General features: G+C 40.2%; 1 protein-coding gene across 2 annotated transcripts in view; it reads right to left on the bottom strand.

Annotated features, from left to right (window-relative positions):
* ptprq (protein tyrosine phosphatase receptor type Q) overlaps positions 1-16,998 on the bottom strand; it is an 86,689-nt gene that overhangs the window by 14,775 nt on the left and 54,916 nt on the right. For both annotated transcript variants that reach the window (XM_057836673.1, XM_057836674.1), the window contains 7 exons: positions 16,290-16,334; positions 11,283-11,309; positions 10,751-10,832; positions 10,575-10,665; positions 1,571-1,647; positions 1,348-1,482; positions 1,138-1,263 (listed from right to left, as the gene is read on the bottom strand). In XM_057836673.1, the coding sequence (XP_057692656.1) occupies positions 1,138-1,263; positions 1,348-1,482; positions 1,571-1,647; positions 10,575-10,665; positions 10,751-10,832; positions 11,283-11,309; positions 16,290-16,334 (583 nt within the window). The remainder of the gene's footprint in view (positions 1-1,137; positions 1,264-1,347; positions 1,483-1,570; positions 1,648-10,574; positions 10,666-10,750; positions 10,833-11,282; positions 11,310-16,289; positions 16,335-16,998) is intronic.

Below are 16,998 nucleotides of genomic sequence, written 5' to 3' on the forward strand. Positions count from 1 at the left end.
AACAGGTTATTAATTTGAAAAAACGGTGGTTGCCAAGGACTTTTGAAAGGCAATTATGCCTCATGCTTCTTTAGCTATTTTCTCAGATTTTTTTTTTTTTTTTTTTAATCGAATTCGACAGCTTTGACTTTGACAATTCCAAATTATATTTCAAATACCTAAAAAAAAAAAAATCAAGAATTTTTTTTAAACAAAATACACAAAGGAAATTAAATTCTACGGAATATACACTTGTCACAATTCGGCTGAAATTCCGTTTTGTAGAAGCGGTTTTGTCGCAAGGAAAATTCTGAATATTTTTTTTAACATTTTCAAATTGGCAGGTAGGCTTGCACTACAGAGACCCAACAATTTGAATGCAGTGGTGTCTCATTTATGGTAGGGGTCACACTCTAAAAACAACCCACATGTGAAATCCGCAAAGTTATCAGCTTTATTTTTTCCAATGATTATATGTTTTGGGTGGGGTTGTCTGACAAATTACAATGACTTTTAAACTGATATCCCAATATTGTCCAACTCAAAAAATCCAATACCGATATCAAACTGATACAAGATATATGCGGTCGTGGACTTAATATATTATGATTAATTGTATTGTGATGCCTAGCAGGATGCTTTAATAATGATAAATGTAACAACTTCAAGGTTTTCCAAATAAACATTCTGTGGAAAAATAAGAACAACTTCAACTGAAGTTTTGGAAAAAGTGCCAATATTGCACCACTACATTTATTGTTGAAATCAAAATTGTGCAAACAAGTGTAAGTGCACAGTGCAAATCGGGCACTGCCATATCACAAATGCACATGCACACTGGCCAAAACCGATAATGAAAAACCAATGTCGATAATATCCAATATCATTTTAAAATGCTTTTATTGGCTGATATATCGATCAATTCTGGTTTTGAGGATGTAAGACACTTTTCTCAAGCAGGCATTAACGTTCCTTGTTTAAATCGAAGTTCAAATCAGGACACAGACAACAATCTGTGTTAATATGCTGTACATTTTTTTTTTTTTTTAAATCAAGTACTCTATACAGTCAATTAAATATCCAATTGTTCACAATTTTTCCCTTACAAAACACCAAATCCCACTGTATCTCCATGAAATGAATGTTGTTTTATGTTACCTTCTCCACTTTAAGTGTTCTGACAGTCCAATCAGGAAGGATTTCTTCGGATACTTTTGAAATAAGGATGTCACCAAACACCGACATGGGCTTGTTGTCCTCCGGCCAGTATTTGTGACAACGAATCTAAAACGGGACACGCAGTACATCTGTGAAATCAAACGGAGATGGATTCTCAATAAACACTTTGAAATAAAAATATTGACGCACTCTGCCTTTTTCGTGACACTGCGTGAGCATAGCGATGGTGCGAGTGCCTGTTTCCCAGATCAGTTTCCAAAAGTCAGCCACTGTGTTGGGCAGAGGACCCTGTGTTGCGATGAACTCATTGGGACACAGGTAGCCCTTTAGAACACAGACATATGATGTGTAACTACTTATTTAAAAAACAAAAAGAGCTGCATTTTCTCACATTCCAGCAATTGATACTTACTGAGACAAAGCTAGCGTTGATGTAGTCTGAGCCTGCAGTTCCTGGTTCTGACAGCAGTTTTACCCGATTGTTGTTATCTGAACATAACAATGGATATTAGTAAATCCGATACCGATACAGCACTAACATGACGACATCGGTATCAGGAAGTACTAAGAAATAACGTGACAATGCTGTGCAATAGTGGTGTCAACAATAATCGATGCGGCGATGCATCCCGATGCGGGGCATGGACGATTCGATTCGATGCGGGCAACAAGCCGAATCGATTCAGCGCATTTTAAAAGATATAAGTACGTTCAAAAATCTTCCCTGCGCAATTCCGGTGATGCATCGGATTTGGTTTCCCCATTTGTATTATTATTCTCATGTTTCATTTTTTTACACACTGCATAACTCTGGTCAAATTTCCCACCAACCTCGTAGAAGCCAAAATGTCTCCAGATGTCTGCTTTCAATGTCTTAGGTGCATCAATAATCTTTCTCGCGCCCTCTTTCTCCGCTTCAGCCATTGTTATGTTATGTCCTATCTCTTAGAGGTTAGATCTTGTGCCCGAACCCGAACGGGTCGGGTCGGGCCGGGCCCAAAATGTTAAGCATTCACGTTCGAGTTGGGTTGGGCCGCCGCGCCGGACTAATAAATTATTTTTAAAAAATGGGATAAAACCGAGAGCAGGCTCTCTGTATTGTGCATTTGCTTGTGCACGCACATGAACGCAGTGGCGCCGCCCGCTTTTTCTTCTTCTCCTCCGCTGTGACGCTTGCGATTTGTTACGAAAGGCACTTTTATTTATGCACACAAAGGCAACACAAATGTGATCCTTTTGAATCTTCTCCTCTGGGTGTCTGCAAAATCGAATGTTTTTTTTTAAATTTTTATATTAAACTTTCCCAGCGTTATTTCGTTGTGTAAATGCTTTTATAAGGATCATAAAAATATGTGGCTATTTAAACATTAAGAAAACTTGCGTTTTTTTTTTCCCTGCCAACTGAGAATCCGTTACGAAAGATACTTTTTTATGCACACAAAGACAACCCAAATGTGATCCTTTTGAATCTTCTCCTCTGTGTGTCTGCAAAATCGCATGTTTTTTTATATTAAAATTTCCCAGCGTTATGTCATTGTGTAAATGCTTTTATAATGATCATAAAAATATGAAAACTATTTAAACATTAAGAAAACTTGCGTTTTTTTTCTGCCAACTCAAAGAAATGAAAATAAATTGCTGCTGCTGCGTTTTTTTTTTCGCGTCACTCCAAGCCGGGTTGGGCTTCAATACCAGCGGGTCGTGTCGGGTTGGGCTGGATTTTTTTGGCCCGCTCTAACCTGCACTTCATTTTAATTCATTATTTCCTATTGTTATGTGGTAGTTACTGATTGCATTTCTAAGTTGATTGCACATATATAGTGGGCTAGGCCTAAATTTTACTTTTGTTCTACATTGCAATTTAGTTGATGTTTTGTTTGCAACTGAACTGATCCCTGGATTGATATTGCGATAAAGATGCTGCTGCACTACAATATTTTCTTTGTCGTTTTCTTTAATATTTACTTGAATATTTTTATTGATGGGTCGTTGTGACTAAAATACAGTGACTGTTATTACTTATTTTGCACAGGAGTTCAGATGTTGCACTGTGTGAAAGGTTGCTACTGTGTGTAAAAAAAGAGAAAGCCCTGGTCTCATTCAAAGCACTAATTAAATGCTGTGATCAGTTTTTTAAAAAAATATATATATATCTGAAAGTATTTTCATTTGACTTCAACCAGGAGTGACACAAGAGCCAATAAAAAGTTGTTTAATGTCTGACCGCTTGTGTTGCCTCATGGTTCACGAAAAATATGCTTTGCTTCCCAGGCTTTAATGCATTGCGATGCATTGCCGAATCGAACCGAATCGAATCGTGACCCTCCCAATCGTAATCGAATCGAATCGTGAGGGCAGTGCCGATGCACACCTCTACTGTGAAATATGCACTCCCTGAGCTCCAGTTTCCAAACAGTAGGTTGCCCTACCCAAGGTAGCCGCCAGCTACTCATGCCGGTGCAAAAAAGCTTGCCGCCCTTCCCAAAATGATGATGGACGTCCAGTTATGACTAATCATCCTTCTGCTGTAAATTTAAATTAGTTTATCATTAGTAGACCTCCAATCCATTTGAAGAGGGACATTGGCAGCGAATGGAAGTTTGTTCCTTTTGCTGTCAACTAGGTGAACCTGATTTGTGATACAAAGCTCACGATAACAATGATCTCACGATATAGCGTAACAACGAGTAACGATACAGTGCCTTGCAAAAGTATTCGGCCCCCTTGAACCTTGCAACCTTTCGCCACATTTCAGGCTTCAAACATAAAGATATAAAATTTTAATTTTTTGTCAAGAATCAACAACAAGTGGGACACAGTCGTGAAGTGGAACAAAATTTATTGGATAATTTCAACTTTTTTAACACATAAAAAACTGAAAAGTGGGGCATGCAATATTATTCGGCCCCCTTGCGTTAATACTTTGTAGCGCCACCTTTTGCTCCAATTACAGCTGCAAGTCGCTTGGAGTATGTTTCTATTAGTTTTGCACATCGAGAGACTGACATTCTTGCCCATTATTCCTTGCAAAACAGCTCGAGCTCAGTGAGGCTGGATGGAGAGTGTTTGTGAACAGCAGTCTTCAGCTCTTTCCACAGATTTTCGATTGGATTCAGGTCTGGACTTTGACTTGGCCATTCTAACACCTGGATACGTTTATTTTTTAACCATTCCATTGTAGATTTGGCTTTATGTTTTGGATCATTGTCCTGTTGGAAGACAAATCTCCGTCCCAGTCTCAGGTCTTGTGCAGATACCAACAGGTTTTCTTCCAGAATGTTCCTGTATTTGGCTGCATCCATCTTCCCGTCAATTTTAACCATCTTCCCTGTCCCTGCTGAAGAAAAGCAGGCCCAAACCATGATGCTGCCACCACCATGTTTGACAGTGGGGATGGTGTGTTCAGGGTGATGAGCTGTGTTGCTTTTACGCCAAACATATCGTTTTGCATTGTGGCCAAAAAGTTCAATTTTGGTTTCATCTGACCAGAGCACCTTCTTCCACATGTTTGGTGTGTCTCCCAGGGGGCTTGTGGCAAACTTTAAACGAGACTTTTTATGGATATCTTTGAGAAATGGCTTTCTTCTTGCCACTCCTCCATAAAGGCCAGATTTGTGCAGTGTACGACTGATTGTTGTCCTATGGACAGACTCTCCCACCTCAGCTGTAGATCTCTGCAGTTCATCCAGAGTGATCATGGGCCTCTTGGCTGCATCTCTGATCAGTTTTCTCCTTGTTTGAGAAGAAAGTTTGGAAGGACGGCCTGGTCTTGGTAGATTTGCAGTGGTCTGATGCTCCTTCCATTTCAATATGATGGCTTGCACAGTGCTCCTTGAGATGTTTAAAGCTTGGGAAATCTTTTTGTATCCAAATCCGGCTTTAAACTTCTCCACAACAGTATCTCAGACCTGCCTGGTGTGTTCCTTGGTTTTCATAATGCTCTCTGCACTTTAAACAGAACCCTGAGACTATCACAGAGCAGGTGCATTTATACAGAGACTTGATTACACACAGGTGGATTCTATTTATTATCATCGGTCATTTAGGACAACATTGGATTATTCAGAGATCCTCACTGAACTTCTGGAGTGAGTTTGCTGCACTGAAAGTAAAGGGGCTGAATAATATTGCACGCCCCACTTTTCAGTTTTTTATTTGTTAGAAAAGTTTAAACTATCCAATAAATGTTGTTCCACTTCACGATTGTGTCCCACTTGTTGTTGATTCTTGACAAAAAAATGTAATTTCATATCTTTATGTTTGAAGCCTGAAATGTGGCGAAAGGTTGCAAGATTCAAGGGGGCCGAATACTTTTGCAAGGCACTGTATATTGGTCAGGAAATCATTCTAGGATATTCTACAAAACAACTAATAAACAGAAAAACAAGCTATCTTCATCCTTGTGCTGCAAGTTAATCACAAGTAGACGTCCAATCCATTTGAACTACAAGGGTAGCAGCAAATTAACCACTCCCACTTCAAACGGGCCCCACCCACGTCTATGGCCATCAGTGGCAGCCAATTCCAGGCAACGAGGTAATTTTTGGCCATTTCAGGTGACTGATTTTAAACCACCTCCTATGGATTTTTGGGCATTTCAGGGTCACTTCCTGTTGATTGTGGAAGTGACCCGGGACTCTCCCAAATGAATAGGCAGTGACTCAATCTCAATCTCAACAAATGCCTGTCATTTTTATCTTAGAATCATTAATCAATGTCTAATATTTCATTCAAAAACAAAAACAACTTTAAAAAAATTATTCACTCGCATATTTTAAACTTTTAAGCAAATTATGTCACAATGAAAAAATTGGCGTCTGTAAAAAAGTCACAGATATCTACCTCATAACTATCGCTTAATTGTATTTTTTTCGTTACTGTTGCATTTTCCCAGTATTTTAGATGATAAATAATGGATTAAAAAAAAAAAATGGAAAAAGCTGTTTAAAAGGGTAAATATATGAAAATGAAGCTCTCGACCACTACTTGATGTTTGTGATTTCTGCATCGCGACCCTTGTTATATTACCATGTTTCACCCTTAAAATTCCCAAAACATCCGGCTGTGGCCATTCACAGCTATGTCTTGACACTCGGTGATACATGCTACATGGATTTTTTTGATTGAACGAGGTAGGTATGCGATAATATCTCGTTAAAATCGTGGCGTCTTTAATTCTGCTCTCGCGTGCTCTCGCCTCCAGTTAGGGTTTTGCTGTTAAAAAAAAAAAAAAAAAAATTTAAATGCCATTTTTTTTCTTCCCCCAGAAAATTGAAGTTTTAAGCTTTCCAATGATTTATCGCACATGCATATAGGACAATTTTGAAAATTGCCCAAATTGGAGGTCTGAGAGTGGAACTTCAAGTCACCTGAGTATTTTCCGCCATAAATCATGTATATTTCTTTTTTTAAAAAAAAACATGGTCCTGGTACAGTATCTGGTAATATCCAGGGGTGAAAGTGGCTAGAATTTCTTGCCGGAATTCTCCGACGTGAACGTCGCCACGGAGCCAGAAATTTTCTTTCTTTCTTTCTTTCTTTCTTTCTTCTTTAATTTTTTTTTTTTTTGGGGGGGGGGGGGGGGGGGTCAAACATCTTAAACTACTTAAAATGCAAAGAAAACTGTTTTAGCAGTTATTTCCATAGCACATACAAAAATTGATTTTTATTCAAAATTGTATTTTTCAATGATTTGCAAAATAAAAGTTAACAAAAACAGTAATAACCCCAAACTCTATCTCCTATTTTTTATTTTCCCTTATTTCCTCACATACTAAATGCCAAATCTCAATTTTAACTACCTAAGAACATAGGATGTATATTAAAATTGAAATTAATGAAAGCATTTCCTTTTTTTTTTTTTTTTTAAATAATAAAGATATAAGTAACATACATTCAGAAAAATAAGTACAAATGACATATTATGCAGAGTGAAATGAAATATAGTTTGAACATTGACTTTTTGAAATCATAAGGAAATGAATAAGTAGCCTAACATAAATGAACAAATATAAGTTCAACGGGCACATTGACAGCTAAGATGTTCTGAACCTCCCCATCAGAGCAAATAAAACCAAATATGATAAATAAGCCTCCTTAACTCTTTCGTTGCTCTTAAAGATTTGATCCATTTTATGTTGCAGTGCCCTTTTTTGTCGCATCAATTCAACAGCTTTTTTTTTTTTTTTTTCTGTACCAGAAAACATGCACATTTGAACCAATCAAAGGTAAATATCTCTACTGATCCCATGTCAGTATGTCTGCTAATTGAACGGATAAATGAATCCAGGCGTTTTGCTTTGCTGCGTGCATTCGCACATTGACGTGACTCATCATCGTCAGACTCAGATAACTGCAGTAGCTGGGGAAACCTCCATGCCGTCCGTGGAATAAAATAAATAATAAATATTGGTGGAAACGGATTACACTACACAAGCACTTTATTATGCTTGTTGTTAACACTTGTGTATGTAAATCTGATGTTGGTAAATTGTTTTCTTCTTGGCATGTGTGTCAGCATAGCATTTAAAAATTTAAATTTTTTTTTACATAGTGTTTTGACAGTTGCAGTCATATTTTCGGAATCAAAGCACAGTGTACTGGAACAGCATTCCGGCCCTGAATCTTATACCGAAACTGCGTTCTGGCCCTGAATCTTATACCGGAACTGCGTTCCTGACCGTTCCGGCCCACTTTCACCCCTGGTAATATCAAATTGGAATCGAGTGAAAAATGGTAATGCTGCAATACGAACGGGTATGTGTAGCTCAACCAGGGGTCGCGTTAACTGAATATTTTCCATCATTGACCGATTTTTTAAAACGGTGACGGAAAAAACTGAAGTCCATCCGTCATTTTGACAGGTTGCAATTCACACCCCAGACCACAGGATGGCGAGTGGGCATATTAATTAGCTATTGTCTCTCTTGATGCATGACGTCGTTGGCCTTACTCGGAAAAATGTCAAGGCAACTGAGTGTCCGAAGTTTCTTCAAAAAGCCCCAAAACGACGATGGTGTTGATAAAAGAGGTGAAAAAAGAGGGACTGCACAAGCGGGCACGCAATGGCGTACCGCACGCAGGCTATTTTTAGACCGTGACGTCGCATCGTAAAGCGGAAGTAAAGCCGAAGTGGGACATTATAGACCCGCCCTCGCACAGACCCAACGTAAAAAGTGCTACTTTTCTCCGGAAATGAACATGCCGATCACGCATTGCTTTTTTGGAACTTGTAGGAACGACTCTAGACATTACGACACACGAAGGATGTTTTCTTCATACGTTTCCGGAAACCAAAATCTCGAGAGGAAAAAATGTGAAGACCGAATCAACTTGCGCGGACTTTAACACCAGCTCGGCGAATCCATTCATGTTTCATATGCAGTAAACATTATGTTGGGTTGGCATGGTCTCTCAGAGGACAAAGAGGTAAGCCATTTTTATATTTTTAACATTCTTTTAGCGTAACGTTGTGCTGTACTGCTTCTGTCTGACAATGAATGACCTGAAAAGAATTATCAATGGTATCTGACTGCCACTGTTACCGTTTGTTATATAAATAAAAAAAACGACTTTAGTGAGGGGGAAGTGTAAATAAATTATAGAATTAAGATGTGTTATCAATGAAAAAATTAAAAGTGTTCGTTGGCTGTCACTGAGTAGCATTTGCGATCGCTACACAAAGCTAACTAAATTACCCCCAAGAACGGTAAGAGACGTAGGACAACCAGAGGATATATAAGAAAGACAGGGCTGATAGTAAAGGATAGCTTGTTGAAACAGGAGAATGTCATTGTCAGTCGCGTCGATAAAAAAGCTAAAGTTATGCTTAGGTCGGCTCGTTTTTTTTGTCTTTTTCAGCCTTCGACACTAAAGCCATCTCTTTAACTGAACATTTTTATGTTCTTCCACATCTTTGCCAGTGAATTTGGCACCAGGCACATCATTTTCGGAGAGAATTGGTAGGTTTAGCTCTGTAAACATCTCCTTCGTACACAATTTCCATTCATTTCCTATTAGGGACAAACGGTGGCTACCTACTGGGGCCACAGTCAGCTGTTTTTGTCACTGTGGAGAAAAAGTTACTTAGGCTACATTCATACTACAGGTCTTAATGCACGAATCCGATTTTTTCGTGTTTTTCCGACTCGAGTGAGGCATTAACTTGACGGTCTGAACGTGACAAGTCGCATAGAACGGGACCATTTCAAATCCGATCTGGGTCACTTTCGTATGTGGTATAAATCCGATCTGGGCCACATTTTTCCAGACTGTCGCGGCGGTCTGTACTGTCCAGTCCCGCAAATCGGATTTAATGCAGCAATTACGTCATCAAATAGCGAGAGAGTCGTTACCGTAGCGATGCACCTGTGCGTTATTAGCGCCTAGCTTGCCTTTCGGGGAAGGGCTGGGCTTCACAACAGTCATAAAAAACAAAAATGGGTTGAGGATAAGCCTGAGAATGCTCAGTTTTCTCTGTTACAAGTGAGCAATATTTCAACATTGCTTACACGGCCGAGAGAGAGTCGGGACAAACTGCCGGTATGTGTGTGTGACGTGCACGGACAGTGCGTGCATGCTATCGATCCATATAAACTTTGAATATTTGCCTAAACGGGGATTATTTATGTCTGTTATTTGTGTCCACCTTTTGAAAAGCAAAATATGATATCCCTGGAATGACGGATGACGTCTGTCATTTGTTTTGATTGTTCTGCGCATGCGGGTCTTCTTGCTTAGCGGGTGTCGGACTGCGAATTAGTGCGCATGCGTAATACTTGAACGGTCTCAATGGATAAAGGCAGTCTGAACGGGCACGCCAAAAAAACGGATATGACAAAAAATCGGATTCGTGCATTAAGACCTGTAGTATGAACGTAGCCTTATTCATCTGCTTGATGTGTGATGGCACGGTGTTGATTCTCTGTTAAGCTTGTTCGGACAGAATATTAATTGAAAATGAATGAAAAATAAATACTATTGAATATGTTGAAGCTATATGCAATGTTAAGAGTCTTGTTAGCTGGAATTGCTGTGTCCAGCCGCTGTAGCTCTGCTGCTCTCTGTGAACTGTCTATTCAAGCCGGAACGCGCGCGGCTCCTAAGTGTCTCTGTCACATGACTGTGTCGTAGCCGGTAACGCGCTTGGCCAAATGGACACACGAGTACGGAAAGTGAATTATGCTAAACAAAGGGTCACCACAATGTCATTATTATCATTTTAAAAAATTAAGTGACGGGTAAAAATAGATTATGACCGGATTTTTATGACCGTGTCAGTCAAAATGACAGACAACGAAAAAGTCTAGCGCAACCTCTGAGCTCAACTAAAAATTATTTGGCCCTAGTATTGCCATTAGAAAACGAGTCTGCCTGTGAATGCAATAGGTTTATCTGCCATGTGCCAGTATACTCACAGGGCTTTATGTTGGGGAACCGGTTCTTGGATTTGTTCCAGGGCAGGTCTGCGTCTGTGGTGGCTAGATCCTGAAGCAGTTTTGGGAGCTCCTAAAGGGGGGGGGGGGGGACATGTTGAAAAGCGTTTGATTTGGAGGTTAGAAATCAGTTTCAGTCAAATTTGATGTTTCCATACGGAAAACTCCTCCTGGAATTTGCTGTTGTCGTTGGAGCACAGATCCTCAACATGCTGGAGGAAAGATTTCTTGTTGACGGGCCTGAAAGGATGAGCCTGTCAGAATTTATCTAGAAACACTGACTTTTCCATTTTCAGTATACGTACTAGGCAGGTTACATAACAACAAGAGAAACTGTTTTGTGTGCATATTTCTTTCGTTTTGTGCCAAGTCATCAAAATTGAGTATGTATAATAGAACATTTTTTTCCAGTAATAGAGCTAGTTTTATTTTTAGTAGACAATGAGTAGTGAGTAATTTAGCAGTAGACAACCTCATTAGACCCCCAGGCACATTAGGTACATAATAACTATTATTATTTTATTTATTTATTTATTTTACAACAGCAGATGCAATGTGGAAAGTGTCCGTTGAGCGTGTGAGTAACACTACCATACAGTGAGCAGCCCCAAACATTGTTTTGGGATGCCGCAGCTACTGTCAGCATATTATTTATACACAATTATACATTATTTATGCAGGATGACTTACTTGAGCGATTTCCGGTAGCTGAGGAGTCTGGATGAAAATAGATAGCAGAGTAAAAAAAAAAAAAAGAAGAAAGAAAGAAAAAGCTCAATCACAATTGCTTCTGTGCTATTTCTGAAACAGAAAATCCTCAGAAAAGAAATTCTTTTATCTTGTTGGTTTAAGCAAAGGGGGAACATTTTTTTTAAAAAACCAAAAAGAGACTGATAAATGTATTTAAGCCTACACATGTTGTACAGGATGGTCAAAGGTTTTTTCAAGACTTATTTCAGGAAGGAACGTTGCCAAGAATAAAGGTAAGATGGTAGGAAGGAAACAAAGGAGGATGAGAATGGAAAAAAGGGACATGAAAAAATGAAAAGAAGGAAGCGAGAGTGTGATGGAAGCACAAAAATGTATCAAAAAATATAGATGAGAAGCGGGATGAGGAAACAAAAAAGGATGGAAAGAAGGGATGAATGAAGTAAGCTAAGAGGAAAAGAAAAATAACTTAGAAATGAATGAAAGAACGGTTGAATGGAAGCCAGGGAAGAAGGATAGCTAGACGAAAGGGTAGCCAATGAAAGAAGGATGGGGGAGAATAGGAACAAGCAAAAGATGATGAAGAACAGAAGGAAGGAAATGGGGGAAGAAAGAAAAAGCAAGGAAAGAAGGATGGGAGGAAGGGAGTCATTGCTACTACTAAACGTAATTCAATGTACAAAGAAACCACACCATTATTTTGAAGCACCACTCCTTATTTAGAACCTCAATTCTGTCTTGTACGTAACTAGGGTTGAACTATATTGGAAAAAAACTTAAATTGCCACTTTTTGGGCCTTGCGATGTATATTGCAATATAAAAACTAGAAGAATTTTCACCAGATGACTTGAATAGCTCTGTTTGAATGTGCTGCTGTTGATCTTCATGTGATGTAAAGAACTTTGATTTGCCTTGTGTTGAATTGCGCTATACAAATAAATTTGCCTTGCCTTGCCTTGTTCGGGAAGACTTTGGTTGACTCACCAATGTTTTTGTAATGGTGTATTGCATTAAGTCATTTATTAGATTGAGTTTTCCCTTTGTTCTTCTCATTTATCCTTGTATTTCAAATGTTTTTCTTTTATATTCTTTAAACAATTATCATATTCTTCCACTATAAAAACGTTATCTTAGTGTCTGTATTTTTTGTTGCCTTATTTAAGGTGCTTCAATTTATTTTAATTGTATTTATTTATTTATTATTCATTTAAGACCTGAAAGTGCAAAAAATTGCAAAACTGAAATACAGCATATGGTTGTATTCATGTAATTACATTTAATCCCGGCGACAGGGATTTATGCCATGTTTCGGCACATTTGCTGCTTTTATCAAGCAAACCAAAAGTTTCCGTGTTCAAAAAATAATCTTAATAATTGCACACTCCGCGATAGGACTATTGCGCATGCGCACATTGCGATGGCGATATCCATCCGTCCGTCCGTCCATCCATCCATCCATCCATCCATCCATCCATCCATCCATCCATCCATCCGCTGCTTAATCCGGGTTCGGGTCGTGGGGGCAGCAGCTTTAGCAGGGAAGCACAGACTTCCCTCTCCCCAGCCACTTCAACCTAGCCTGGAACTCCAGACTCACCGCTGTTCCAGCTATAGAGTCTGGGACCTAGCTCCTTATTGGCCTCTCGAGCCCGTACGAAATCATCCGTGCAATCAGATTTGTTTATTTGCGTAAAGTGTTCTTAACGAGCAACGTCACTCTTGCACGTCGGAAGTCATCTCCACAACAATGGCAAACAGGAGAACCGAGAATATGTTCCTATCTGCGGTAAATTCAGTTTTAGATAACCCAAAACACATTGAGTCGCTAAAACCAACAGTCTGTCTCGCGCTTGCCCTGTTGAATAAACTTCTCCGTTCTCCGCACTCCTTGTATGTTTACGTCCTCGTGCTACAGTTTCTTGTCGCTTCACTAACATCACGTCCGCCCGTCACTGATTGGTCCACTCCGCTGTCTGTTTGCTGTGGCTCCCTGGGAATTTGATCCACTGAACAGTCGCCAGACTCTATAGCTGGAACTGTTAGGTTTTGTGTTGGTTTTCTCCTACAGGGTGACCCAAAAAAAAGTTTACACTGCCATAATACAACTTAAATGCCATGTTTATTCATCTTAGAATTAGAATTTAATCACAAATTATACATTATTGTAAAGAACATGTACAGTACACTCTATTTTTCAATGTGTCCTCCCTTAAGTGTCACAACAGCCTCCAGGCGCCTGCGGAACGCTTGACAGGTCTTCTTTATGTAGGATGCTGTCCTCTTTTTCCAAGATCTAACAATGGACCTCTTCAAGGCTGCCACAGAAGTTTGTGGCTTCTTACAGGCACTGTCCTCCACAGTTGCCCATATGCTATAATCCAGGGGATTGAGATCTGGACTCTGGGGTGGCCACATATCACCTTGTCAATCAACTTTTTGGTCCACACAGATCGGGCACTTCCAGACCCAGGTTTTCGTGAGGCTGTTCCAGTATCTTTCAGCATCTTTTTAACTTTGTAGACTGCACATCTGGATATTCTCAGATTTGCTGCAATCTCAGTAGGTGTCAGACCGGCACACAGCAATTCAGTTACAGCTAAAGTTTTCTCCATTTTCAGCAGAAGCACAGGAATTGTAGAGACGAGAGATTACCAGCTGCATTGAATGACCTTAATGAATCACTTAAGCATGACAACCTATTTAGATATGTTTCAATGGCTTTTAAACAAGCAGTCAACTGAGTGTAAACTTTTTTTTGGGTCACCCTGTAGTGTGACTTGTCTCTGTGATTGCCCACTGATTTCACCTGTTGTGCCTTCTCCTAATGTGTCCTGCAATCTGCATCCTACTGTGTTACCCAGCTGTTCCTCGTTGTCTCGTTACCCCTTGTCTGCGTGTGTGTATATAAGCACCCAGTTTCTTGTCACTCCTTGTTGCGTCATTGTCAACGTCAAAGTCTATGTCAATGTCTTTGTTCATGCCAGCGTCAACTTTGCCTCTTCCTACGTCACAGCCCTCATGACCCTCTGCCTAGTAAGTTTTTGAGACCAGTCTTTTGCCAATACCCTGGGTTTTGTTTGCAACTGTGTTTTTGGGATTACCTCAGTTTTGGTTTGTACTTTGTTTTTCTGTTGGCTTTAATTAAACTGCTTTTGCACCACCTTTTTGCCTCGCTTCCCTTTCCCTGCACTTGGGTCCACACACCACCTGCCTGCCCAGCATTCCTGACAGGAACAGCGGTGAGTCTGGAGTTCCAGGCTAACTTCAACCAGCTTGTGCTGGCTATATACATCAATATGGCTAGTTTCATACTACAGGTCTTAATGCACAAATCCGTTTTTTTTTGCCATATCTGTTTTTTTAGCGTGCCTGTTCGGACTGCCTTTGTCCATTGAGACCGTTCAAGTATCACGCATGAGCCCTAATTCGCAGTCCGAGATGCGATCAGTAAAGAGACCCGCATGCGCAGAAGCATCAAAACAAATTACAAATGCTAGCTGTATGTCATTCCAGAGTGATCATATTTTGATTTCCAACCAGAGGACACAAATAACAGACATTAATATTCCCCGTTTAGTCTTATATTCAAAGTTAATATGGACTGATAGAACGCATACACACACACACACGAGCCTTGACGTGTGTACGTGAAATGACGTGGGTGTGTCAGTTTGCTCCGACTTGGCCATGTGTGCAATAATAAAATAATGCTCATTGTACAGAATGAAAATTGAAAATTGTAAGGCTTATTCTTTTCTTCATTTTATTTTTTTATGACTGTGGTCAAGCCCGCTTCGTGCTTAAAAGCAGAGTTCAAGCTAGGCGCTAATGCCTACATGGGTGCCGTCCTCCGTGCCTCTTGCCCTTTGCTGACGTAATTGCTGCATGAATTCAGATTTGGGAGTCTTGACAGTTCAGACCGCCAGTCACGTTCTGAAAAAATATGGCCCAGATCGGATTTGAACTACATACGAAAGTGACTCCGATCGGATTTGAAATGGTCCACTTCTATGCGAGTTGTCCCGTTCAGACCGTCAAGTTAATGCTTGACTCAAGTCAGAAAAACAGGAAAAAATCAGATTCGTGCATTAAGACCTGTAGTATGAACCTAGCCTACGAGACATCAGTTGACCATTTGCAGTGCATTGCTGCCACCTATGTATGTACGTGGGTTGAAGTTTGTAGTATCGAGTATTGAATACAGTACGCAGGTCCTCCGGCGGGATCCCAAGGTGTTACCAGGCCAGCGAGAGACATGGTCTCTCCAGCGTGTCCTGGGTCGTCCCCGGGGCCTCCCGCCAGTGGGATATGCCTGGAACACCTCTCCAGGGAGGCGTCCAGGTGGCATCCGAATCAGATGCCCGAGCCACCTCAACTGGCTCCTCTCAACGCAGAGGAACAGTGGTCCGACACTGAGTCCCTCCCGGATGAGGGAGAGCCCGGACACCCCGCGGAGGAAACTCATTTCGGCTGCCTGTATCCGGGATCTTGTTCTTTCGACCAACAGCTCGTGACCATTGGTGAGGGTAGGAACGTAGATCGACTGGTAAATCGAGAGCTTCGCCTTTTGGCTCTGCTCCTTCTGCTCTCTCAAACGATATATTGTGCAGGCCTACTTGTAACCATGATTTGAAACGCAAGATACAAATCCCAACCCAAGCTTTAAGCCCAATCTTTAAAACAAGGGTAAATATAATAACAAGCATGTAATAAGTTGGGGGATAGCTAACCACTAATGTGGACTGCAGTAAACAAACAAAAATGTCCTTTTGATGACCCTGGTAATTCTTTTCCATTTTGACCCCACGAAGCAGATAAAGCTTCCCTATGATTGCCCTTTAAATTTGTTTGTCAAGCAGGTTGGATAAAGCAAGAGTAAACAAATAACACAAAAAACAAACTTTGCAGTGTGGCCAAACTTAACTACAGTATATATACAGCAGCAAAGGACAAATGAAAATTGGAAAACAGCATGTAGAAACACTTACTGGATGACGTATATCTCCTTCCGTCTAAAGAAGAAGGATGAATATCTGCTGGGAGAAACAAACTTGGTGAGAGAGGCCAGACTAATAAACATCCCAAACTTGAGGTGATCTTTTCAGAAAAGAGTCAACATTGGCAATAGGAGTGTGACAAAATATTGAAATGGTGATATATCGTGAGACTTTGTATACCAAAAGGTTATCGATATGCTCCTGCCAAGAATCGAGATGTCGTTTTAAAAAGGTGTCAGTGTTCAAAAAAGGAACCGACAAGTTGCTACCAAAATCTTACACCATAATAGTGTTATACAGTTATGTTTTTATGTATAGTTATATAGGTATTCCATTGACGCCATTGGATGCCCAGTCCGTTAAGACTGGGAAGGGGAAATGAACGGTCGTTCATTCGAAACCATTCTTTCCGATTTTCAGGGCATTTAGAGGTCACTTTCTGTCCATTTGAGGGCATTTACAGATCATTTCCTGTTGAGTTTGAGTCACTGCCTATTCATTCCCGGGTCACTTCCTGTTCTGTAACCCAAAATCAACAAAAAAGTGACCCATAAAATGCCACAAAATCAACCGGAAGTGACTGAAAATAACAACTAATGACCTGAAATGGCCCAAAATTACCTTGTTGCCTGGCAGTGGCTGTCACTGATGACCATAGAAGTGGGAGTGGCTGCCATTGACGGTGCTCGACGCCCAATCC

This window comes from Corythoichthys intestinalis, chromosome 5 (genome assembly GCF_030265065.1).
Source record: "Corythoichthys intestinalis isolate RoL2023-P3 chromosome 5, ASM3026506v1, whole genome shotgun sequence".
Lineage (NCBI taxonomy): Eukaryota > Metazoa > Chordata > Actinopteri > Syngnathiformes > Syngnathidae > Corythoichthys > Corythoichthys intestinalis.